The 27,816-nt window shown below is 40.6% G+C and overlaps 1 protein-coding gene across 2 annotated transcripts in view; it reads right to left on the bottom strand.

The window, feature by feature from the left end:
* LOC138784620 (cadherin-12-like) overlaps positions 1-27,816 on the bottom strand; it is a 198,256-nt gene that overhangs the window by 130,018 nt on the left and 40,422 nt on the right. For both annotated transcript variants that reach the window (XM_069960242.1, XM_069960243.1), the window contains exon 2: positions 4,093-4,387. In XM_069960242.1, coding sequence (XP_069816343.1) covers positions 4,093-4,387 — 295 coding nt within the window. The remainder of the gene's footprint in view (positions 1-4,092; positions 4,388-27,816) is intronic.

The following is a 27,816-nucleotide window of genomic DNA, read 5'->3' as shown; positions in this document are numbered from 1 at the left end:
GGGGGCACAGCATGGTGACATTATTACTATATGGGGGGCACAGCACGGGACCCACAAACCTCCTTACTTTACTGCACATGACACCAAACAGTGGAGTTACTACTGTATAGGAGCCTATGGGTGGGAAAAAGGGAAGGAAGTTGCTGGAAAAGTGCGGAGCCTGAGATGTTTGTCTGGCAGGTCCCGAAGAGCTGAATTGAAGCTGGAAGAAATCATCATGGAGGTCTGGGCCAGATGGAGAGGAAACGGAGAGCGATCGCCTAAGATCAAGGAAGACGTCACCTGTGAGTTACTGAATTACGTTTTTTTTCCGGTATTTTGTCAAACTTTATTTGGTAGGTGTGCCCCGAGGTGTGCTATACAAAGGGGCCCGCTGAGGCTCTCTCGCCCAAGGGCCCACAAAAACCAGGAGCCGGCCCTGGCTGGAGGCTACCACACTACAACTCCCATCCTGGTATGACAGCTGGAGGCTACCACACTACAACTCCCATCCTGGTATGACAGCTGGAGGCTACCACACTACAACTCCCATCCTGGTCTGACAGCTGGAGGCTACCACACTACAACTCCCATCCCTGTTTGATAGCTGGAGGCTACCACACTACAACTCCCATCCTGGTCTGACAGCTGGAGGCAACCACACTACAACTCCCATCCTGGTCTGACAGCTGGAGGCTACCACACTACAACTCCCATCCTGGTCTGACAGCTGGAGGCTACCAGAGAATGATGGAGGTGATAGTTGTGAAGCAGCCTTAGATGAGATGGTTAGGTTTTAGGGCCCCCCTGCCAGGGTGTAACCTGGATGCCCAGCTGTCAGGCAGGTGAGTGTTGTAGAGCCACTGACCTGCCTGACATTCTCCTCCAGCATCTCTCCATCTCCCTGATAACTCACCAGTCCATGGGGGGGGGGGGTCCCAGGAGGTCCCAGGAGGTCCCAGGAGCAGCAGCAGAGCACAGTGCAGTCCCAGTACAGGGGGAGGGGCCACAGCTGACCTCTGCTCTCTGCATGGAAGGTCCTGGCAGGTAATGCACAGCCTGTGTGATCTCCTGTGTGCTGGGCAGACTCAGTGCTGGCGGCCACACATCTTCCTATATAGTCTTATGGCCCCATAACAATCTGTGCAGCCACAGGAAGTCTGCCCCTGCATCATTGTCACGGAGGTCGTGTCAGAATGTACGGGCCCTCCTCCTGCAGGTCCTGTCAGTAACAGGCTCTTCTGTATACAGAGCAGGCTGCCTGTGCCTGCAGCTCAGAGATCCAGCGGCCGTGTCTCCTTAGTGGAGGGAGTGGGGACTGGCCCTGGGAGGGACCGGCCTGGGGGGCATGTGCCCCCCTGCCCCTGGCCCAGCCTGCCCCTGGCTGTTTGACCCCTGCACTTCAATGAGAACAGAGTGTAGCTGTAGGCTCCATTTCCTTTGGTACAGCCTCAGCTCTTATTCACTTCAATAGGTGTTAGAGAACTAGTAATATGATTTTATAACAATCTGTCACAAGATGCATATACTGTGCTTGTCTGTGTGCGGTCACACGGTCATTATTATGTAAATTAAGCCCTTTGAGTTTTTAGATAGCACTGTGATATTTTTTTGAACAGATTTTATAGAAAATTGGGATCCTTAACTAAAGGACACATCTGCAAATACAAAGTTTTCTCTGCATGGTTTATACAGTAAATATAGATAGGGTTTACATGACACGGTACATTAATATTATTGCCATAGTATTAAAAAAAAAAAAAAAAAAAAAAACATTTTAACTCTTTGCACAGCTGTGCCAACTGCATTGCCATTCATATTTCTTTCAGAAATGCCTCCTCCTCAATATTATTATAATTTCTCAAAGGTGTATTTTTTTTTCAACTTTGTTGCAATGTGTTGCCAAAGGCAAATCCCACCTGTTCTACATGCTGAAGTCCCTGAGCATACATATTCAGCATGTACCCTTTTTACATAAATATGTGTGCCATTTTAGTGAAAAAAATGTTTCGTTTTCTTTGAACAATTTATTACACTGTATATTATTATACTATATGAATAAGATATAACTTTAAGTATTATTATGTATTGCTGTGAACATGAGAAAATAAAACATGTTTTTTTCACTTGAAATCTCTTGAGTGCGTAGACAATGGGCCACATGTATCATCCGGCGAATGGATGATTTTCGGCGGAAAGTGCCGATTTGCGTCTTTTTTTGTTCAAAAATGGCGGATTTGCGAATAAAATATTCGCAAATCGGCACTTTCCGCCGAGTACGCCAGGGGGCGGAAAGGGGGCGGAGAAGGGGCGGAAAGTGGGCGGAACGGAGGGCGCGGACTCAGAGTCCGCGCGATTTACCATCCGTTCCGCCAAAATGTAAGCCGAAAACCTACTCCAGTCCTCAGCTGGCGTAGGTTTTCGGCGGTGCGCAACGGCGCGCACGGGATTTATGTAGAGGCAGTCCGCCTCTACATAAATCTCCGTAGCGCCGGAGCTGCGGGGGCATTTTTACGTCCGGCGTAAAAAACGCCGGACTTAATAAATGCCTCCCAATGTGTTTCTATTATCTGAGTATACTGTATATTATGCTTATAGTAAAAGTTACTTTTTAAAGCTAACAGTGATCTCTGTCAGGTGGCTCATATTGCAAAACTGCACCTCAAGCCATGGGTAGTATGAGTGTGGTGCTTATACTACAGGATAGATAATGTCATAATGCCCTGATTTGTGTAAAACTGCAATTTTTTTGAAAATCATAGCAGAACTGTAGCCAGGAGACAATACCTATTATAATCCGCTACTGATCAGCCAGAGAGCAGAGAGAGCAGAAGCTGTGTGGGCTGGGTGTAGACACACCTCAGTGATACTGTCAACATGGGGATAAAGAACATTTTTTAAGAACGTATCAGATCACAGAGCAGCATGGAAGGTATGTATGCACTGCTTGTGTGATCGACAATGGGAAACTGGCAATACAGATATATGTATATGCATGCTGTCAGTTATCTTTACACAATACATTTTGTGCACAACTATTTTTTGGAATAACTGGAGACAGAATTGTAGTGTAGTGAGGTATAGAGATGAGCAAACAGAACTGTCCAAACCCGAGTTCAATTTCAGGTTGAACCAAGACTTTTGCCGGTTCATTGTGGAAAACTTTGTAAAAGAGGTGCTGGCTACACTGCACAGCAGGAAAACAGGGACGAAGGGAAGTCATATGACCAGGATATCTGGCACTGGCAGGAGTGCCCCATAGCCAATTAGGATTCACATAGGAGGAGATGTCATAAGTTGCTTATAAGCTGGTGGTCATCTTGGCAGAGGCCATTTTCTGCTTAAGGGTGCCTTCACACGTACCGGATCCGCAGCGGAGTATGTATTCCCATATGGATGAACAGGCACTAGATCTGCAAGTGGATTTCACTGCAAAATGGCAATGTGAAATCCACTGCGGATCCGGTACGTGTGAAGACACCCTTAAAGATAACAGTTTGAACAGCAGTGCAGTACAAATGGCTACTCTACACCAGCAACAGTCACCTGAGTCTCATCTCAGCATTCAGCATCTCATCAGCACACAACAAGAGAAAGAACTGAACAGGCAGGGAGACACAGGCAAGGATTCTGTACGGTAAGTCTGTGGTGCAGCTGGACCACCAGTGCATCAGATTCAGCAATTTCTAGTCCCTGAAAAGGCTCCTGTAACACTATAGGATGATATGTTGTCTACAGAGAGTGGGAGGAGCCAGGGAGCTGTAACCAATACAGCTTTAGGGGTGAATAAAGCAAAACATATGCTAAAGCCAATACTATTCATGATAACAGTATATTATAGTTATATATCTTGGGGTGATAGTGATTATTACCCCAGGCAGGACAAACACTTAGGGGGAGATTTCTCAAACATGGTGTAAAGTGAAACTGTCTCAGTTGCCCCTAGCAACCAATCAGGTTCTACTTTTTATTTTCCAAAGAGTCTGTGAGGAATAAAACGTGGAATCTCATTGGTTGCTAGGGGCAACTGAGACAGTTTCACTTTACACCATGTTTGAGAAATCTCCCTCTTAATTCTCTCTCTTTTTTTTTTTTTTTTTTTTTTTTACTTACCAACTGGAGACATTTCGGGAACATTGGCAACATAAGGGCCATCCAAAAACTTTGGTTCATTATCATTAATGTCCTGAACTTTGATAATGAATTCAGATTCTGGCTCCACTGGTTTTCCAGTAACTATATCCACAGCTTGCGCTCGTAGTGTGTAGAATGGTTTTTCTTCTCTGTCCAGACTCTTAATGGCATGGATATCACCTGTAGTGTCATCAATTGTAAAAACTGTTCCAGCTCCATCACCCAAGAGGGTATATTTTACTGATCCAACACCCTTGTCCAAGTCAGAATGAAGCTGCAAAACACAAAGGAAAGAGGTCAGCTGTTTAATAGCCGTCTGACTGCATGATGTACTTGTTATCAAAGCCTCCTTCATATTATATGATTATCAACATCAGCAGTTATTTGTTAAAACGATGAACATGGAATCCAGCATATACAGGATAAGCAGCTTAACACTACTAGGGCATCGGATCTTTGTTAAAATTGAAGCTGAAACCATAGTTTACAATGTTAGGTTAGAGTTATAAATGGTACATGCTCTCAGGCAATTACTTTGCAGAAATATCCACTGATCCACTGATCATGGAAATAATGTGTTACAGAAAGGATCAGTGAACACAACACATGGCCGTGGGTGGCATATGCTGTAGTTAAGATGTTTAATGCTATATCTTTTATGTAGCTGTTAATTAAGCTGCTTAAGCTTAGCTTCTTTTTGTTTTTATCAGTAGCTAGAGGTTGAAAGAAACATATAATGCATTCTATAGCCATCACACAATCTACTTATCTCTTGTATTATTTTGTCAGATTAGTTTTAGTGTTCCTTTTATTATATTGAGTTCTTTTTATATGTATACTGCTACAGTAGTGTAGGTGTTAGTATACAGTGTCTGGACATACCTTCAAAGAGACTTTCTGTGGTTTTATTATCATTTTTCAATCTCTAGTGACAGTTTCAAAGAGGTGGGGCCTAGAATTCCCTACCCAAGGCCTGCTAAGATTCACTATTCTGCCAAGCCCCACTATTACAATGCCCTCTGCCTGGACTTTATAACATCACTGGTTTCAAAGCCTGCTTGACTAGGGCTCGGTCTTGTCATTGCTGCAGTACACGCACAGAGAGAATAACTGACAGCCTGTATCTCTCACAGTGCTGAGTGAATAAGACAGCGCAGGCTCACAGCCTCAGAAGAAGTACGGGACAACTTTAGAAGTGTCAGTGTGCCTGTCCTGCTTTACTTGCCTGTCTTGCTGTGGCACTGACATGGAATTTTAAACAAGCAACTTGAAAAAGTCCAGGCTAGTTGACTTTCTACAATGAAGAAGGGAGAGAGACAAGAGCAGAGAGGTGTAGCAGACCTAGGGCACGGGAATCCTTGGTACCATCTTGGTGACACTTTCAGGATGGATTATAAAAAGATGATTTTTAAACATATAGCTACACTTAAACTTTCTTGTCAGGCGTGAGAACCTGGCTTCACAAGGACTATGAGAGGACAGAAGGTCTACATATATTTCCTCTGCTATTCTGCTATTCTGAATAGCTCTTTCTATATCAGCAGCAATGACATTAGTATATGTATGTGTTGGAAACTAATTTGTGGAATAGATTAATGTAATTCATGTAATTTGTTCACCTCACTAGTTTACTTGCAGGTTCTAAATATATCCTTTTTACATTTCGAACAGTACCTATATTTAATAACTAGAGCAAACCAAGGCAAGCACCAAATAGCAATGTATTAGATTTTAGATTTAATCTTTCTCTTTTTTAAAAGTTTTAAAGGAGTTGTTTTACTTTCAAATCTAATCCCTTAGTGATGTATTGTTGCTGGGAATATCCACGAGCTTTCTAGCATATGGCAGTAGTTTGGTGTACTGCCATACGCAATACTAGTAGTTTGCAATAGTATTTGTCAACTATTATACATTTATAACAGATATAACAGAAATATCTGCACCTATTCTTATTGACAATAATACTGCCGTGTTTAAGTGTCCTAGGGTAAGACCTGTCTTATTACATGGCAGTCATTCAATTAATTAGTCATCTACATAATGATAGGGTTTAGGTCTACCAGAGTATAAACTATGAACACTGTGTCCTGGCTAAAACTGGTTGACACATTAAGACAGGGGATAAGTATATGATTAGGTTAAAGGATAAATGTATGATCGCTTGGGGCTAACTGCTGGTACCCCCAACCTAGAATCTTAATAAGGTGACTTAAAGCTCCTGGCAGAATACAGCAGCAATCCCACACAGGAACCGCTGTACTGTGCATTGCCTATGGGAGCTACTGGGGATAATCAAGAACCCTCTTTGACAGTTCTCATAGGCATCAGTCCTCATTCTTGAGAATGTTAAGGGCTCTTATCATTGGGCATCAGATTTACATATAATTTTGTGTGGGTGATGCACGGATGGCATTCACATAACTAACAGCCACAATGGCTGATGCAAATTGCAAAAATAATCATTGTGTGCTCCTTCTTTTGGCTGTAAAAAAATATTTTAAAAGTTGGTGGACAGTGTCCTAAAAGCAGGGCTTCTCTGTCATGAATCTACTGTCATTGATCTACTACACAATCTATGACTAACAAGATGGGAAGAAATATTTATTTTGTCATTTACCAGCCTAATTATACCAGCCTGCTACTGCCCAAAATCTGGAAGATATATTTTTTTTACCATCCTGCTGGTACCTGGCTCTTCCAGTTACCATTGTGATGGAGGGTACTGGAATAATAAGGGGAGCTTAGCATTAGCAGTTTGAGAGGCTAACGTTAAATCCCAGCATAGCAGTGGGTAATATCGGATGGCTTAAACTACACCCCCTGCTTCCCCATCATTTTTTTAAGCTAAAGAAGTCTGGTCTTCTTCCAATGACTTAGATAGTGCCATAGGAATTTCTGGGCAGACGCAGAAATTACAGTTTGGTGCACTGTACACCAAAAACACTCTGCCTGGGAAATCCTATGGCACTAAGCAGTTGGCAGGGAGTCAATATTGTGTACAGAAATGTTGGCTTGCTGTAGTACAATTGGGGGATTCCTAAAGTTAGACTTACAGGACCCTGCCATGGTAATCCACTGACAGTAAGTTAAACATGCATAAAGAATTCCTAGCTTACTATCTAAAGTGTAGTTTCCACAGAGCCCTTTGTTACACTGTCACGACACAGCATAGTGTAACACACTTTATGCAAGACATAGGGTACCAACTTTAAAGCTGGACCGGGCATCTCTTTCTGTCTCACTCTGCAGCTAACTCATCTGACCACCTTTCCTCTCCATAGATTTCCATGACCAGTGTAAAACCTGATACTAATGGTAATCTTGAGATGGATTTACAACCATTTTTTAAACCTAATTTATAATTGAATAATAAATTTGTGTGATAGAGTAGAAAAGAGCCTGGTAAATTGAGGACTAGAATATAGTGCAACATTTCTTATAGTATACAACCTTTATTGAAAGGTTTGTGGCAATGTATGACCCAAACTACATAATATTTTGGAAAATTAGCATCTTACTAAAATGACTTAGTTGGACCTACCTGTTTCTTTTTCTAATGAATAATTTTTGGCTGGGGCTAAAATAAGAGGACTAAGATCCATTGCACTTCATCTAAGATCTACTCTAGAGGCCAAACAGGATGCAATCATGACAGAAGGAATGTTTCTCAGGAAACCTTTTCTCTTTCCTTTCTATTTACATGTACAGTTAGGGAGATTTGATCTTTAAAATGAGATGTGCAGGGGACTATGACAGATGTTTACATATGGAGTCAGAGATGTCATGGCAAGCACTGTAAGAAGCTTAACCAGCAAAGTACCAAAGATGTATGATCAGTGGCATAATAGGGAATCAACTCTTTTAATTAATTCAAGTGATATCCACCTCTTGATTATGCCATCTTTATGTACTTTGACCATTTTTTTAATGGTCAGTCTGTCTATGCATAGTACTTACATTAAAATATTTCATTTATAGATTTTACAGTTTTGCCATTGCACATCATAACCTTTGTCCTTATCTATATTGAGACATGTCCCATCCTTACGAAAGAGAAACCTAGTTAAAATAATGCTAATATTATTTCCACCATGTACAATTTTTAAAGAACTGGGCGAATGAAGAATAAAAATGTAGGATCATTTATAAGTTTTACATTTCACGCAAAGATTTTACAACATTTATTTTAATAATAAAAAGACAAAACTGGCAATAGACAAAACTGGCAATAAACTTTCCTTTTTCAATTACTTTTGTGAGCAAGACTTGGGAAGAGATGTTATTTTCTACAAATAGGCTTTTTATTTGGTATTTAATGCAAGGCTTTATACTTGAAAGTTATATTCCCCTGCATGAAAAATAATTTATCATGCTAACCTAACTGACAAGCAGTAAATTCAATTTGAATATATAACTGATAGGTGATAAATGCTGTAATGTGTGAGAAATTGCTTCATCATTCTGGGATACACTGTCACTTTGATCGGTGATGCACTCAGTGTCTCCATGCTTGGATCTTGTAATTTGTTGTATGTATATGACAGGATTTTTAAACTTAACGAATATTTTATTACCAACCATCATTCTAATAATATATATAAATATATATATATATATATATATATATATATATATATATATATATATTTTTTTTTTTTTTTTTTTTACTAAACTATAGGAAGTCATAACTGTGATTCACTCAGACAGTACAGTATATGTCTATAGAGTATATTTACAGCCTGTCTGAGCTTGCTAGAAGATGCTAGTAGACCTTTGTTATATGGATAAAAAAAATATGTTCCCATAAAAGATATATTCACTATATTATCATGGGGTTTTTAAAGTGATAATATAAAATAAAACCGTAAGGGGGCGATTTATCAAACTGGTGTAAAGTAGAATTGTCTTAGTGTCCCCTAGTGACCAATCAGCTTCCACCTTTCATTTTTCAAAGAAACTGTGAGGAATGAAAAGTGGAATCGGATTGGTACCTAGGGGCAACTAAGACAATTCTATTTTACACCAGTTTGATAAATCTCCCCATAAGTGTTTACCATCTGCGTTCTTGATTTCTATTTGTATTCATTTTTATATAATTAAACAAACATTTACAATGTTTAATGTTGTAATCCCCTTCTTAACCAATAAAAACTTACCATTAGACTATATTTATACACATTAAAGTGACTCTGTATCCACAATATGACCCCCCACCCCCACCTTGAACCACTTGTACCTTCAGATAGCTGCTTTTCGGCCAAGATCTGTCCGTTCGGCAGGTGATGCAGTTATTGTCCTAAAAAACAACTTTTAAACTTGCAGCCCCGTGCCCAACGGGCGTGGCTTAGAATATCTGTGCCCTAACTTTGCACCACCCCTCCGTCCCTCCTCCCCACCCTCTTCATCATTAGGAATGCCACTGGAACATTTTCTCCATGCTGAACATTGCACAGGTGACTTAACGATCCAGCCCTTGAGCCCGGCTGACACAGGTGGGGAATAGAAGACAATCTGCCTGGAGCATTCCTAATGATGAAGAGGGTGGGGAGGAGGGACAGAGAGGTTGTGCCAGCCTAATGCATACACAATCTAGGCCATGCTGGCCATGCATGGGGCTGCAAGTTTTAAAGTTATTTTTTAGGACAATAACTGCATCACCTGCCAAATGGACCCCAGGACAGATCTTGGATTAAAAGCAGGTATCCAAAGGTACAAGTGGTTTGGGGGGTCAGATTGTGGGTACAGAGTTGCTTTAACATAATGGGAAAATGCAGCCGTAATTTTGAGGTAAAAATAGAGCCATACTCTATTTAAGGCGTTCATTTGAAGTCAAGGCCAAATTGAACTGCAGTGTACACGCGGTGTAGGATAACTACCAGAATTGATTATAACTAGTGATGAGCAAACTTGCCAAAAGTTCAGGTTCGGCTAAACCCGAATATTTGGCTTTTGTGACACAGGTGGTTACAATTTGCCGCAAAACGCACCAATAGGAGATGTAAAGAAAACCCGAGGACACACTCAAAGTTTGGAATATTAAACCCTTAAAGTGTCACTGTTGTTTGTAAAAACTTTTGACATATCATAGAGACATTTTAAAAGTTTTGATTGGTCTGGGTCAGAGTGTTCCGACCTGTACTGATCAAGAAGACTGGGAGAAGACTGCGCTAAGCGTGGTCACATGATATCATTCTGGCTAGACATACATAGGCAATCAGTTGCAGCCAGACTGATCATGTGACACGGAGCCGGAAGAGGACAGTCTTCTCCCAGCCGATTCTCCAGAATGATCAGAACTCAACTCAAATCTCAAACGTTTTCACAAATGACAGTGTCACTTTAAGTGACTCATGACTTGGTACAACATGGAGTCCCCAAGGGGAGGTTCAGAGAGAACTCATAACGTCAGCCCTCTCTGCATTGTGCCACTCCCAGCTGCTATTAGCTAGCGCGGCCTGATCACTTTGTCGGCTAATTAACCATTTAAGGGTAGCTTCACACGTACCGTATTGCTGCGTTTTTAACGGTGCGTCTTTAATGCTGCGTTTTTGCTGCATTTTTTACATGCGCGTTTTGATTTTCACATGATTTTCACGTGAAAATCAAAACTCGTATGTAAAAATCGCACCAAAAACGCAGCGTTAAAGACGCAGCGTTAAAAACGCACCGTTAAAAATGCAGCGATACGGTACGTGTGAAGCTACCCTAAATGTAACTGTCAAAACCAAAAGTGGCATCTAAATGGCTTGTAAAAGCCATCCCTGGTGGTACAGTGAGGGGATCAGCTTTCTGCAATGCAATTGTGGCAAGCTGATCGGTTATACTTACTGCCCAGGTCCTTTTCTGATTCCCAATGCAGTCCTGGATCTTTAATGACTTCAGGCTGTCTGCAGCAGCCTGAGGCAATTGAGTTCAGATAACAAAGATCAATGCAGTACATATGTACAGCATTGATCCCTTTGAGCCATCATGGTATTGATCATAGGGGACCCCAGGGGGACTACAAATTAGCGTAAAAGTAAATAAATATAAGAAAATCCAATCTAAGCTCAAAAACCCACCAAATTACAAAATTGTTGATTTTTTTTGTTACTTCATATTCTGAAAATTTTGAATAAAAAGTTATCAGAAAGTTGCATTTATGCAAGCAAGATATCCAAAAATCTACAGATTATGGCACAAAAATTACACCTAAAATATTTCCATAGATCAAAAGAATAAAAGGATCAAAATAGAGCAATTTTAACCCTTTCACGACCTGGGGTCATTGATGCATCAATTCCAAGGTCGTTTTTTAATGATCCCATAAGCTGATGTCCCTATGTCTGCCCTCTCTACTCTGTCCCCTGCCGCTGTCACAATCTTGTGACAGTGGCAGGGGAGAGAGGGGAGGGGGCAGAGTGCACAAGGGCTTGGCCGCGCTCACGGCGCACACCCTGCCTTATCTCCCTCCCCTGGAGCCTGAAGCTTCTGGTTTCCATGGCTACCATCGGGGCTCTGCGATCACTTTGCATAGCCCCGATGGACACCGGACAGATAATTCTCCCTCTCGAGAGGTAGAATTCTCTGTTAGAAGCCCTATAAATGCTGCGGTCATCCTGACCGCAGTATCTATAAGGTTAACTCTCAGCACTGGAGCGCAGCTCCGGAGCTGAGAGTTGCGGCGGGTTCCCCCGGTTATCACTAAAAGCTGGGACCCGCTGCGGATGACACAGGCGCAGCTTCTGCGCCTGTGTTATCCTGGATTGTAAATTAACGTTGCTGCAGCATCAGGGATAGTGGAGGCAGAGCCAGAGGAGGTTAAACACATTTTTTAAGTTTTTTTTATTTTTTTTAAAGCAGTAATATATAAGTTATATACCTTGCCTATCAGTGTAACTGTACTAATTTGAGGAACATAGTTAACATGTTTTACCATAGGGCAAATTAAATCAATTTTTTTTTTTTTTTATTTCACTGCACAAATACTTATTTGGTTTCACAGCATATTTTATGGAAAAATTAAGTGTGTCATTATGAAAAATGGCTTCGTCTCTAAGGGGTTAAATAATACTAGAAAGAGGGTAAAACAAGCCTGCCACTCAGCAAGTGAAAACAAGCAGAAATTAGTAAATCTAGTGCTACCTTTACACGGTATAATTTGCCCGATCGTACGATTAACGACTTCGAAGTAATGATTTTTCTTATATAACGATCAGCGTTTAAACGGAACGATATATCGTACGGAAAATTCATTTTGCCATCGCTTAAGCCTATCTCACACATATCTCACACATTTTTTTGCGAACGATGATTTAAGAACATGTTCAAAAATCAAAATGAACGATTTCTCGCTCGTCGTTCGATCGTTCGTTGCATTTACACGTACGATTATCATTCAAATTTTATCGTTATTGTGCAAATTTGCACTATAATCGTTCTGTGTAAACGCAGCATTGGCCAGTGTGATAACTAAGGTGCATTTAGTATCCATGGTAGAATAGATTCAGTTTTGATTTCGGTGAGTATGACTTTTAATTATTTAAAAAACTATTTTTTAATTGCTTAAAAGATATATGTTCACATGCTGCTGTTACTAGCATTATAATGGAATATCAATGTGTTCTATAACCTCTCAGCTATGAAAAGCTTAGATTAGTTCCAAAAGATTAGATTATCAGAAAATGGATCAGGGGATTAGAACATGGGAGGGAGAGTGGGTAAGGGCAGGGAAACATGGGTGAAATATCTTCATTAGATAGAGCAAGCCTAGGATCTGCATCATTTTCATGTTGTATGTACTATAAAATGAATTTGTAACACCCCCATTAACTTGCATTGTGCTGCACTGTATGTTAATGTGGTGTGAATTAAGCCCAGTGCCAAATTTAGCCATCTTTCTTTATATATGAACATAGTACTAATTGAATTTTCCATAGAAGGGTTTAAATGATTGTTCACATGTTATGCAAGTGTTTAAATTACTTTGAGCTGTAACAGTAGACAAAGAAAAAATGTATAAAAAAACAAACATGCTTTTGAGGTTTTAAAAACATTTAAGAAAACTGTGTTCAAAATAGCTTTTGTTATAGTTATATTAATTATAAACAATTATTTGTGCAATGAATGCATAATGAATAAAAACCTTTATCCTGTTTTAATATTTCTGTTACTATGTGGCAGGTCAGTTAAACTGTATCAGCCTCCATGTCAGGGTGTTTAGTGCAGAGAGGATTGTCTACATTGGAAACAACCATAACCACATGGCTGTCAAAAATAAGTTTTCATGTAAGGAAGAATGTTTTCACTCACTGACTTACAAATTGAAACACAAAGTATATTAGGGCATGTGCACACTACAGAATACACACAGAACTTTCAAGCGGAGTCTGCACAGCGGACTCCACTTGAAGTTCCGTCTGACCCATAGCTTCAATGATATTCTCAAAAATAAAATCAGCCATCCACCCCAAATCCGCACAGATTCCATAGTGTGCACATACCCTTAGGAAACTAAAAAACATATTAGGAAACCACACAGTATTTTTACTCAGTATTTTGCAACCAAAACCAGAGGTGGATTAAAAACCCGCTGTTCAAATTGAGTGGATGGTCACCATTTAATGACAAATAATTGCTGTTATTATAAAACAACGGACATTATTTGCCATTAAATGGCAGCTATCCATTTAATTTCAGCAGTGTGGTTTTGGTTGCAAAATACTGGCAAAAATACTTTGTGGAAATATAGCCTAAAGGGGTATTCTTACAACAGAGGCATAGCTAAGTGTTCAGCCTAGAGGGGAGAGTGAGCTGGCTTCCATCCAATTATTTTACCCATAGGGAATCTCAGCGGATGACAATGCTTTTTGAATAAAAAAAGAGTATATTCTGCTACATTACTCATTAAGGATTACGAGCATTGTAAGAGGCTTTCTGCATTTCACATATATAACCATGTAAAATTTAAAGCGGTTATCCTTTCCTCAGTTGGTGTGTGGTAGTGCAGCTCTGTTTGAATGAAGTCAATGGAGCCAAGTTTTAATACTATATTGCTCCACACTGTAAAAGAGCCTACTTTTTTTTCCCATTTAGTATCTGGGCCCAATAAAGGCTCCATCTGCACTTTCATGTAGTAAATAAGCTCGCCCCTGTGCCTCATATAAAAGACAGACCCTCATATAGTAGTTGAACTCTTCCACCACACCAGAAGGTAGTAATCCCCCTTGTAGGTTATCTCACTCCAGTAGGTAGAACTCCCTAGAGGTAATCCTCTCATTTCATAGTATTCCCCATGATAATTAGAGTCATCTCCCTCCCAGTAGACTGTATTGCCTAAATTAGGCCCCCCTGTAGTTAATCTAAATTACCAGCCAGTGGATCCCAGTAGATATCTGCTCCCCAGTAGTTAGCCCTTTACCCCAATATAGGCATCCACCTGGTAGATACCAGCACCCCCTTTACATTCATGGTAGGCATGGTAGTTAGCCCCCCAAGCCCCATGGAAGCATGCCCCTGACATTAAGCAGCACCCCACATATTGGTGCCCCCTGGCAGTAAGAAGCACCATTCCAGTTTACTACAATCCCCCCACCCCCACCCCCATGGAGGCATCCCTCTCTGTAATTGAAATAAAAATACAAAGAAAAACTTTACTTACCTGCTGCAAGGCTGTAGCACTGTTGACATCACTGGTGCACTACAGTGCTGGGGGAGAGAACAGCCTTTTGTGGCCAAAGGCAAAATGCCAGTGGCTCCTCAATCTGTCAATGACAGAGTCACATATAAATGTGCTCCTCAGAAGTACATATAGTTAGAGGGCTAGACGAAGCACAAGGCGGGCCTTTATGAGCAGAATCTTGTGACCTGGCATAGCAGAGCACAGTGCTGCTAGCTAGAACAGTCAATGGCTGTATAGGTGCCCATCCTCCACCCAAAGCAGGAAGTGAAAGCAGTCCAGAAGGGGTAAGTTTGGCAGCTGAGAATACCCCTTTAAGGGTGTACTCAGAGCAGAAGTTAAAAAAAACACACTATTAAGAACATCATACCCTGACGTGATAGTAAAAAAAAAAAAAAAAAACAAGGGATAAACTGCTAGAAAATAAAATCCCTGTCTGAGGGAAGTCTTTTAATGTTGTGCACTGATAAACAATAAGTTACATAAGACTTGAAGATGTACTGCATACAGTATGTTATTACCTCTTTACATCCTAGCCTAAAGTATTCATATTACCGCAATGCCAGACGGCTTGTTAATATCCACTAATTAAAATAAAGCCTCGTGTATTCTTGTAAAGATCCTAGCAAAGGGTCAGAAATGCGCTGGTTGAATACAAGCTATCTTTCAATACCTTGGCTCAGATGACGCACTTTGTTGCTAATTACATATAAAACAGAATGATTCCCGTGGTGATGAAAGTCCCACTTACTACTTTGTTTGAAGTAATGTGCCGTCTGCACATGATCAATATAACTCATAACGTACAATGGAAAGTAGAAAGAAAATGTGTTATTTATTAGTAATAGTTTTTTTTTTCCTTTACACCTGGTGGGCATCAAAGCTCTTTCTTCCATTACAATGTGAATTGCTTTTCCCAAAGACTGATGAGTCAATCACCCTGAAACACTCAACATTATGCACAAAAAAAAAAAAGTAGTGGATGGTCATCTGTTTTCTCTATAATAAGTAGAATGTTTAAGAGATTTTTTTCCTTGAAGTACAAACCGCAGTAATCTATATGCTGGAAATACAACATACTTTTTGAGCAATTGCTTAATAATTATGGCTATGCCTCTGCGATGTGTTCCAATTGTTTCTAGTAAAAGTGCACCTTCATATCTGTGCCCAATGTAATTTACAAAGTCAGATCTGATTTTTGTTTTCGCTTAGAAAACAAATGCTACTGATCAGGAAAAGTAATTTAAGCACTCCTGGTGTAACGGCTTATAGCTCTGGAGAGAAGTTCTTTCGACTTAGTTACATTCTACCTAGAGTGTTACTACTGGTAGGCAGCTTATATTTCAAATTGACTCTAATATGATAAGATTGTGAGGATAAGGTTGCATATAAAGGTCGTGGGCAAAACCCCCAGAGAAATGCTGTTTATCGCTCCAGCTATAAGATTGGGAAACTATAGATATCACCATGCTGGGTGAGATCCCTTTTTATGAGCCAAATTTAATAGGAATAGGGCTCTCACCCAGAACTTACTTACAGTGGCAGGAGAGACACCAGATTCCTAATGACAAGTACCCTTGAATTGCTACAAGTTTTTTAACAGTACTATTGCTTATTATAGATGTGAATAATTTTATTTTGTATCGATTAAAAATCTGAAAACTGCATTATCAGAATATCTGTAGGTTTTGCCTTAGCTGCTCAGTGATGTGAAAAGTTTTACTATTTTGTTCATTAGCTAATTAAAAAGAATGTGTTACCAGGTTTGTGCTGCCAGGCTATATTTTTTGTGAATCCCCCATTTATTAGTACGGACTGCAAAGCAGTGTACACTGTGTTTTTCATGATATTCATCAACTGTTTACCTAAACCACGAGATAGAACTAAAAATATATTTTAGGCAATATTTTTTTAGCTATAAAGAGGCTGTTTTACAGCTCAGTAAAAGTGTTTGTGTTTTTTTCTATTTATTTATTTATTTTTTGTTTAATGTCTAATTCTTTGGACATGCAAACCTAAATGGCTTCCAATGTGGCAGATTTATAACAGTGTACCAAGCTGATTAACTGTTAGTTGAACCAAAATATAGAAGTAGCCGGATGCAGAGGAAATGGTGAGTATCCAGCAGAAATCCCTCAATATTCCATCTGGCAGAGATTCCAGAGATGCCAATAAAACGTGCAGTTGAATATTGACATTTTTTTTGTGTGCAACACGTTTTGGGTGCATTGCATTTTATAATAAATGATTGATTGGTGACCCGGAATAGAATCACCAATTAATGATTTATTATAAAATGTCACACTTTTTGTTTTGCACAATATGCCTGATGAAAGAAGCCACAAGGCACTGGAAATGCATGGCAAATGAAATAAAATTGTCACTCACCACATGCAAGTTTGATTGGCATCTCTGTTCTGACAGACAGAATATCTGGGGATTTATGGTGCTTTTACCCAGAGAGATTTATCGGACACATTTTTGAAGCCAAAGTCAGGAAAGGATTTGAAAAGAGGAGAAATCTCAGTCTTTCCTATATGACTTGTTCTGTTTATAGTCTGTTCCTGGCTTTGGCTTCAAAAATCAGTCAGATAAATCTCTGTGTAAACGCAACCTTAGGCTATGTTCACACAATTAATCTTTTCGTAAAAGTTGAAATCGGCAGCAATGGCCGTACTTTTTGCAAAAAGATACGTTGCCTCTTCTTCTATATGATCCTGGGCCGGAGCGTGTACACATAGTATACGCTTCGCCCGGGATCTCTTGCAATGCCGCAAACAACTGACATGTCAGTTTTCTGCGGCCGCTATTCAGTAACAAAATAATTCTTTTTTAGATTTTGCTATACCATAAGAAATGTACTGTACAGTTTAGTGTGTCAGATTTGTATTGCAGTGTCTAATCCAAACTGAAATATGTTGTTTTTTTCCCAATTTACTTTTTATTGAAGAATGCATTCACCAAAAAAGAAAAATGCGATATTTTCAATATCTTGTGATGCTATGGCATCATAATGGAGAACACTGACAGTCAGGGTTTTCCAAGAACACACTCAATATTAAGCCTATTTGATGCAACATAAGCTCTGAAAGGAACAAACCGATGAATATAATTTATTTATAACTCAGTTTAACAGTGACTCTTTTCAGAGACAACTTTAATGGTGTAAAGATGAGACAATCTCCACCCTCTCTCACCCCATTAGGTTGCAGTTGATCTCTAGGGGATGTCTGGGGTTTGTGACAGCCCATTCCACAGCTCAGTATCCTTCAGCTTGATTATATACTGCAGGAAAATATCTAATATAGTTCAGGAAAATTCAGTAGAGACACATTTTAGTATGTATGAAATTTAACAGTATAAAAATAGCCACTAGATGTCGCTGTTTTATGGGTTTCCTGCTCATCAGCCTGTTGTCAATACATCCTTGTTGATGACATTGGCAGAGATTGGGTAAAATACAGGAAGTGGCAGAACAATTTAAGGTCAGTTCTCTCATGAGCTGTCAATCACAGTAGCAGTAAGAGGGATCTAAGAGCTGCCAAGCTCAAAGTGTCATGCACATCTGTACATGCAATGTATTTATCTTACTTTTCTTTGCCTGTGTTATACACCGTGATGCCTATTTAAAGTGTCACTGTGACCATAAAAAACCTTTCACATGTCATAGAGACATGTCAAAAGTTTTTATCGGTCCAGGTCTGAGGGATTATAGCTGTACCGATCGGGAGAACAAGCTGGGAGAAGACCGTGCTAAACTGTATAATTTAGAAGTGGGTGACTGGCTACAGCTGGCAAACCCTGCTGCGGTGAGGCAGGGGTTAACATTTTCCAGCATATAAGAGGAGTTTGAACCCTGGAAAATCTGCTCAAAAGTCAGGGGGTCGTCGTATACGCCAGGAAATATGGTATATTAGTTTACTACATTTACTGTCATTACATTGAAATGTTATTTGCATTGTACCACATTAATGATTTATTTTTTATTTATTTGTAAATTATATGCACTATATAGTTTTATTTTTATTATTTATAAAATCATGTGGCATTATCTACATACAGTATACTGAATGGTGACATCATTTATTAATCTTGTAATGAGGGCAATAGCTTTGTCCCTTAAGTTCTCATACATCTATTTATACAGTAGCTGCTTGTGTACAGCATATAAATACTTATATTGTGAAGTACAGGGATATAATATACAGGGGTATGTAATTTACCTTTTTAGGTCAAAATAAGATACCAATACATTATGCATTCAGTAGCAGAATAACCCTGGCAGAGCGATAGCTATTAACTGTTTAAATGCTGCTTTCAAAACAGGTCTGCCATTGGTGAACGGTGGTCATGAAATTTTAACACTGTTAAAAAGCTGCATCTCCATCCATGTGTTTTTTTTTTCTCCTGTGGAGCTGCATCTCTATCTCTGTTCTGGCTCTGAATGACAGTGAAACCACAGTAGAGGAAAGTATGGCGACAGGTTGGCAGCATGGTGCAATTGGTTGTGTATGAGATGCTTACCTAAAGTCTAGCTGACCATGAGTCATTATGGGGTAGCCTTAGGATGAGTCGCCCTGGAGTTCACCAGTTCTTCGAGGTTGGCCTCAAGAAGATAAGGAGCCTAGGAGTCCTCATGAGGTGCCTGTGGAAGAGAAGGATGTGCCCCCATGGCCCCGTAAACCACCGCCCAGCTACAGGGAGGCCATCAAGTCCAGCTGGGATAAGGAGACACTTTGATACAGCCCAGCACCACCCTTCTGGGAGGTCATATTGGACACAGAAGCTCAAGTAAGTGACTGGAGTGTAGAAGCCCCAGAGAGGCCATCCAGGGTGCCTGAGCATTCTGCAGTCCCAGAGAGGACATCCAGGATGCCTGAGTGTGCAGCAGTCTCAGGGAGGCTGTCAACCATGCCTGAGCATGTAGCAATCCCAAAGAGGCCTTCAAGCTTTGAGCGTGCAGCAGTCTCAGAGAGAATTTCAAGCTGTCAGCATGCAGCAGTCACAGAAGCGTCAAGCTGTGGGCATCCAGCAGTACCATTCAGGATATCACGCTCTCCTGCACCAACACCATTGCATGGTTTAGATGGGATTTAGACAAAGAAAGGAGCAGAAGGGGGATATTAGGAGACAAGTAGAGTATAGTATAGTTAGTATAGTAGACAAGCATGTCCTGAATTGGGGAAGGCAACCGTCCAGGAGTTCAACAAAGATAGTGAAAGACCTAATACATGGCTGTACCCTATTTGGTTTATTGCCAAGAGCTAGGTCAAAAGGGACTACCTCCCACAGTTTGTGCATAACCTGGAACAAGATGAGGGCTACATAGATTGTGGGCTGCTGCTATACCCCAGCCATGTGTGTTGCCACTGTCTTCTCTGCATCCAGAGGTGCCTAATTGTGAGAGAATGCCCAGATGTCTTATGTCTCCTGACATGTTTAAGAAAAGTGTCTGGTCTTTATACAATATATATTGATGTAAACCGTAAATCCTCTATCTCACACAAACACACACACACACACACACACACACACAAAAACACACATACTCACCTTACCCTTTCACTGTTGGCATCCCCAAAAGGCTCCTAATTCAGCCTGTAATTCATCTATACGTCTAGATTGGAATGGATTGGAATTAGAATCCCATGGCTTTAAATTCCACTTCTATGCTAATAATACTCTAGTCTTCTCCTCAAGTTTACATGTCACCGCTCTGCTATCCAGTGTCCCAGAGTGTCTATCGGCTATATCTACCTTTTTCTCCCCCTTCTAAAACCCAGCCCAGAGAAAAAAGAATTCATAGCTAATGCATAGCTAATTCCTTTGTTCCCACACAAAGCTCCTAGCTACATCTCTCCCCCTGTCTGCCTTCTGGCAGCCAACTTAAACTCTCTATATCACATTGCTGGACCCATTTCCTACCCTCCTGGGGCCACTTCAACCATAGTTCATTAACTCATATCACCATGCTGGACCCATTTTCTATCTTAGTAACTCCCTAAGATTAGCAAGAACCACCTGGTCGTGGTCATGGTCGCAGAGACATCGCTTATGGCTCCTTGCTGGGAGGCCCCTTCACCCCAACTCGTCGCTCATAAGGGGTGAACCTGCTAACTCCACACCCAGAATCATCCAACTTTCAATACAAACCCAATAAAACACAGACAGCACTCTTGGCAGAAAAATTTGCAGCTGCCCTTTATAAACTATAAGGATACAACCAGGGAAGCCCGACACAAATCACGATCCTTCATCCATACACTAGAAAGTGAGTTCTAACTAAAAAGTCCATTCTGAGGAGGGTCCGCCTAGACATGCTCTCCCCCTTGACAGCGGGCTGCCGCCTAGCAGAACCGTCCCTGCCAAGGGGCTCTTAGCCCTACCGCTGTATCCCTGGATGAAGGATTGTGATTTCCGCCTTACAAAGTAATTGAACATTTAAAAGATTTCAAACAACATTACAACAAGAGCATATATTATAAACATATACATTATAAATGAATATGTTATAAACATACATTGTAAGTACATGCATCACAAAAATATACATTACATTACAGAACAGAACATACATTATACATACATTACCAACAAAAACCCAATTTACGAAAACACTGGGTGGGTGGGATCTGGAAACCTTTGGTCTGACCAGCCTTACCTGTCCCATTTTATACCTTTAAGCTCCCCCCTCCCCTCTGGTCACCTTATACCTCCCCCAGGTATTTTCTCCACATAGCCCACCCCTAATTTCAAGACAACACCCCATGCTCCCAGCCTTTTGGTAATGTACCTCACACACTGTTTTACCTTACTCACTCCAAACACCCATTGGTCTCTCCCTTACAGTTCATCTTTACCATAGATACGCGTATTTTACCTAACCACCTTATTGCCCACCATTCTCTTCCTGACTGCTTTATTGAGATCAGACCACCCTAGCCCCTCCTAGAAGGAGGATGCATTAACAATAAAATCCATAGAGCCCCATAGGTTCCCACAATGCTCACGGGGCCCTCAGTCACCCTCTCTAATATTCTCCACCTCCTTCTATCATCCACAACCATCTTTTCCTCCTTTTCTGCTATGGATTCCCTAATTAATTCAAATCTATCCACTAACTTTTGTCCCTTCTGATTCTAACCATCATGCTGAGCCAGTGAGAATAGGTGGGAGACAACACACACGTACTTCCTGTCCCACCTTTTCCCTGTTACCCACACCAGTCCATTATTTTCTCATTTCACTTTTAAATTTTCAGTAAATTTACCAATTTCCCAAACATTTCCCCTCTGTTCCCTTTCCCCTGTCAACTGACACCTCATCATCTGCTGAATCAGAGGACGACTTACCCGGCTGCATGTACATCTGGATGTTTATTGCATCTTTTTAGTGCGTTTAGTGTGTCTTACTTTGGCATATCTGGGATGCGACTCTTTGTATCCTCACCAGATACTCAGCATCTGGAATAAGAAACAGCCGATATCTGCCAGACATACACATTGTTGTCCCTGCTCTGTAGCTTGCACTTTCCTGCTGCCCCTTATAGGAAAACTAATTTGCCCATAGCATCCTAGCCTGCTAATATAACAGTAGCCCCTCTGGCTTGCTTCCCCCACAGCCCTGCTGGTTGGCTGCCCCCCATAGCCCTGCTGGTTCATGACCCACAACTCAGTGTTAGGTTGTGTGGGTTTTAAGGGGTAAGCTGCCATGCCCATGGGGGCCCCTTAAATTGCCCAAGCCCTACTACAGTACAGCACAGGATTTAGGTTGAAATCTACCGCTTTTGAAGTATATATGGTAAGTAGACCCAAATAAATCCTCCTTACTCCCCTGCTAAACCACAGGCTGAACTACCTGGGGAGGCCCCTACCCAACTCTACCTCCATCCTGCTCGTCCACTTATGCCTGCTGTTACCCAAAATTTCCACAATAAAAGCCAAAAGTTACTTACCAGGCCGGAGGGCATCCTGAAACCTCCTGGGAATCTTCAGCTGCTGTCATGGATGCTTTGCCTGGTGCTCTGTCCCTTTGCAAAACTCCATGTGGCTGCTGGGCTCCATGTGTTTGGCTCCATGTGGCTGCTGGGCTCCATGTTCTTGGCTCCATGTGCTTGGCTCCACGTGACTGCTGTGCTCCATGTGCTTGGCTCCATGTGGCTTCTGGGCTCCATGTGGCTGCTGGCCTCCATGTGACTGCTGGGATCTATGTGCTTGGCTCCATGTGGCTGCTGGGCTCCATGTGCTTGGCTTTATGTGACTGCTGGGCTCCATGTGGCTGCTGGGCTCTATGTGGGTGCTGGGCTCCATGTGGCTGCTGAGCTCTATGTGCTTACATCATTGTGGCTGCTGGGCTTTATGTGCTTTGCTCCACGTGGCTGCTGGGTTCTATGTGCTTGGCTCCATGTGGCTACTAGGCTTCATGTGCTTTGAGCATCTTGTCCTTCTAGGGCTTCCAAGGCCTTTTGCAGCTTTCTAGGCTTTCATGTGGCTGTATGGCTTCCAGGCCATGTGCTGCTTTTTAGGCTTTCATGTGGCTGGATGGCTCCCTGGCCATGTGCTCTTGGCTAAGCTTTACACTTCATCTGGAAACCTTTTGTATCTGACTCACCTTACTTGTCCCCTTTTATACTTATAAGCTTCGCCCCTCTGGTCACCTTATAGATCCCCCAGGTATTCCCTCTGCATAGCTAATGCCTTTGTTCCCACACAAAGCCCCCAGCTACATCCCTCTCCCTGTCTGCCCTCTGGCGGTTATGTTAAACATACAACAGTGTCTCTCTATATCACATTGCTGGACCCATTTCCAACCCTCCTGGGGCCATATTAACCATAGTTCATTAATAGAGATGAGCTCATATTGAGCATGCTCGAGTTCGTCCGAACCAGAGCGTTCGGCATTTGATTAGCGGTGGCTGCTGAAGTTAGATAAAGCCCTAAGGCCATCTGAAAAACATGGATATAGTCATAGGCTGTATCCATGTTTTCCAGACAACTCACTGCCCAATGAGTTCAGGTTAACCTTTTAACCATGGCATACATGGCTGTTCACAACCTGTCCCCTCCATACATCTCTGACCTGATCTACTCCTAAAGCCTATTGCGCAGTCTTCGATCCTCATGACACCTTTATCTATGGTCTACCATTATTTTTTTACTCAAACAACCATCTACAAGATTTTCTTCCAAGCTTCTCCACACTCTGGAACAAAAACAACATAAAAACTAATTTCTTTAGAAATTCTTCTTTCCTACAATTTACATTCACCATGCTGTCTCTAAACCACATTGTAAACAGCTTACCTCCTCACCTACCGTCTCCCTCCCCTTTTCCTTTGTGTAATTCTGTCATTTCTTCTCTTAACTCCTTATACTCCATAGGTCAGACACTCTGTATCTGCCCCATGTAGTGTAGGGCCGAATGCATTTTACGTCAAATCTGAAATGATTTTAAGAGCCTGACACAAATCTTCAGACATTCGTTCATCTTTATCATGCAAAACAATACTCCACGCTAAAAACCTGTCAACTGCTATAGAATCCTTGTTATTTGTTTTTTCCCACTTATAAGAAGTGAACCAGTTGTCTTTTTATTCATATTCACATAGGATTTATGATAAGTTATTTAAAACATTGTTTTGATTGACTTTTACTTTTACTCAAAAAAATCCATTAATCGCTTACATTTTCAGGTGTCTAAATCAACAATATTGTCTGCAGTATCCACTGTCAATCTATTCCCTCCATTCTTTTCTGGTTTTACTTCTCTCATTTTGCATTAACAAAATTGGTCTTTAATGACTATGCCCCAATGACATTTAAATTGCTAGTTAGTTCATTACCATGGGAATAAATTAGCCATCAACAGCTGCAAGCAGAGTGCTATTAACGCTGCAAGAAAAGAGAATGCATTTGCTGGACACAGATTATAATCTTAGGCACTTGACATATTTATGTGCATAGCGACTGATTTTTATCGATTCATTCTAAAAAAAATAAATAAATTACAAATTTGGATTAAATTGTTCCTAATGCTACTATCTAAAATAGTTAAAAGATTTGTGAAGATTAATGTTAAATAAAATTGGTACAAGCATGCTGTCCAGCTTTGACAGATGTCAGTTTTTAGTATCGGTTAATACTAAGTCGAAATATATATCTTTAATTTTTAAGCATATAAAGTGAAAACCTTATTTTAAAATTATTGAGTGAAAACCTGTAAAACTTTACATTTTGTTAGCTTCATTCAGTTGTTATTCAGGCGTCTCCTAACTCCATGTAGAATAACTTTGCTTCATCTCACAAGCACAAAATTCACTATAGGATGACAAAAGGCGCCAAATTGATAGATCTCCCACTATAATGCTACGTTTAAACGGAGCGATAATTCGCCTAATCGATCATTTAACGATTTTGAAGCAACAATTTGGTTTTTATAAATTATAGACAAATAAATTGTTAGAAAAATTGTTTGAAAATTCGTAATAAAAATTGTTATTGCGATTAATTTTAAGATCGCTTAAGCCCATCTCACAGATAGGGTGAATCAGTGAAAGACTGTTTACACGAAGCGATCTGTGAAATTTCAGCCAATGCTGAACGCTGATTTAAGAACATGTTGAAAGATCAAAATGAACAATTTCTCGCTCGTCGTTTTATCGTTTGCTGTGTTTACACGGTACAATTATTGCTCAAATGCAATTGTTTATGCGAAAATTTGAACGATAATCATTCCGTGTAAACGCAGCATAAGCAAATAGAGAGAGCCCTGTCAACAAGGGTCTGTGGACCACCGTGATGACCTGGAGCCCATTTTTAGCAAAAATTACACCATTAATTAAAGAGGTAGCTTGTTAGTGGTTCATAATGCTCGGACCACAAAACTGAAACTAGTCATGAAACTAGTCATCCCTTTAAGTACTTGGATGCTTTAGTAGCATCTAGGGAGTTATTTGACATACAGTATATAAGTAAGGGGCTTTGTGAAGCCCTCTGTGGCTGCCATGTCAGATCTGCTATTAAGATACTAGACTAAAAAAAAAGTTAAATTGCTCCGAATAGGTTATAAAAATATACAAAAACTAAATGTGGCATTGTTGTTTTTATATTTAACCCTTTGAGGACCAGGCCCAAAATGACCCAGTGGACCGCGCAAATTTTGATCTTAGTGTTTCCGTTTTTTCCCTCCTCCCCTTCTAAGAGCTCCAGCACTTTCAGTTTTTTATCTACAGGCCATGTAAGGGCTTATTTGTTACAGGAATAGTTGTACTTTGTAATGGCGTCATTCATTTTACCATAACATGTATGATGGAATTCCAAATATATTATTTATGAAGATATAAATTGGTGAAATCGCAAAAAAGAATGCAATATGGTAACGTTTGGGGGGTTCCTGTGTCTACGTAATGCACTATATGGTAAAAGCGACATGATAACATTACTCTATAGGTCAGTACGAACACAACCATATGCAGGTTACACAGATTCTCTAATGTTATATATATTTTTTAAATGAAATCCTTTTTTTTGGCAATTAATTATAAATAAAATGGGACTATTGTGACGCTTATAACGGTTTTATTTTTTCACCTACGGGGCTGTATGGGGTGTCATTTTTTCCGCCATGATTTCTAGTTTTTATTAATACCATATTTGTGAAGATCGGACGTTTTGATCACTTTTTATTAATTTTTTTATATATATAATGTAACATAAAATCGGTAATCCGCGCACTTTTTTCCCTCTTTTCGTGTACGCCGTTTACCGTTCGCAATGACGCTTGTTATATTTTAATAGATCGGACAATTATGCACGCTACGGTATATTATATGTTTATCTATTTATTTATTTTTATATGTTTTATTTATATAATGGGAAAGGGGGGTGATTTTGACTTTTATTGGGGGAGGGGTTTTGGGGTAGTGTGTTAGTGTTTTTAACTTTTTTTTTTTTACACATTTGAAGTCCCTTTGGGGGACTTTTACATAGATTAGTTTGATTTCTACACTGATCAATGCTATGCCATAGGCATAGCATTGATCAGTGTTGTCGGCGATCTGCTCATTGAGCCTGCCTGTGCAGGCTTAGAGTAGCAGATCGCCGATCGGACCGCACGGAGGCAGGTGAGAGACCTCCGGCGGCCCGTTTTACCGATCGGGACCCCCGCAGTCACACTGTGGGGGTCCCGATCGGTAAGTGACAGGGGACTCCCCCTGTCACTTACACTTAAACGCCGCGGTCGCGCCGCTGCAGCGTGTCATTACCGGTGGGGTCCCGGCTGCTGATTGCAGCCGGCCCCCACCTGCTATGAAGCGCGCTCCGCTCCGGAGCACGCTTCATAGCGGGAGAAACACCCAGGGCGTACAGTTACGCCCTAGGTCGTCTGGGGACAGACTTCCATGGCGTAACTATACGCCCTGGGTCATCTAGGGGTTAACAGTAAGATAAATTTCGGAGAAAAAAAATAATGCCTCACAAAGTTTGGAGGTTTTATTTTATTTTCTATATGATAAAATAAAAGGGAACATTTTAAGTAGAACTTGACCTGCCAATAATAATCCCTTTTAGAGACCAAGAAAAAGAGGAGTGGCTGCACCTCACACCCATGGTTGACACTAATGCCTCTCGGCTATAATTAAAAACACCAGAATGTTCGTATATAAGTTGATTAACCCCTTAGGGACCAAGCCTTAGAAGTGTATGAGCAAATTATGAAATTTTCATAAAATTTCCAAAACTGATATTTTTTAGGGACCAGTTCTTTTTTTAAGTTGATTTAGGAGGCTTGTATACTGGAAACCCCCATAAGTGACCCCATTTTGGACACCAGACACCTTAAAGAATTAATGTAGGGGTATAATGAGAATTTTAACCCTACAAGGGCTGGAGGAAAGTATTCACAATTAGGCTGGAAAAAAATGGAAAATAGAAATTTTCCAATAATATAGTTGTTATGATTAAAGTATCTAATTTTCATAATAAACATGAGAGAAAATGCACCACAAATTTTGTAAAGCAGGTTCTCCTGAGTACAATGGTACCCCATAT

This window comes from Dendropsophus ebraccatus, chromosome 2 (genome assembly GCF_027789765.1).
Source record: "Dendropsophus ebraccatus isolate aDenEbr1 chromosome 2, aDenEbr1.pat, whole genome shotgun sequence".
NCBI lineage: Eukaryota > Metazoa > Chordata > Amphibia > Anura > Hylidae > Dendropsophus > Dendropsophus ebraccatus.
This window is presented reverse-complemented; position numbering and strand designations above follow the sequence as displayed.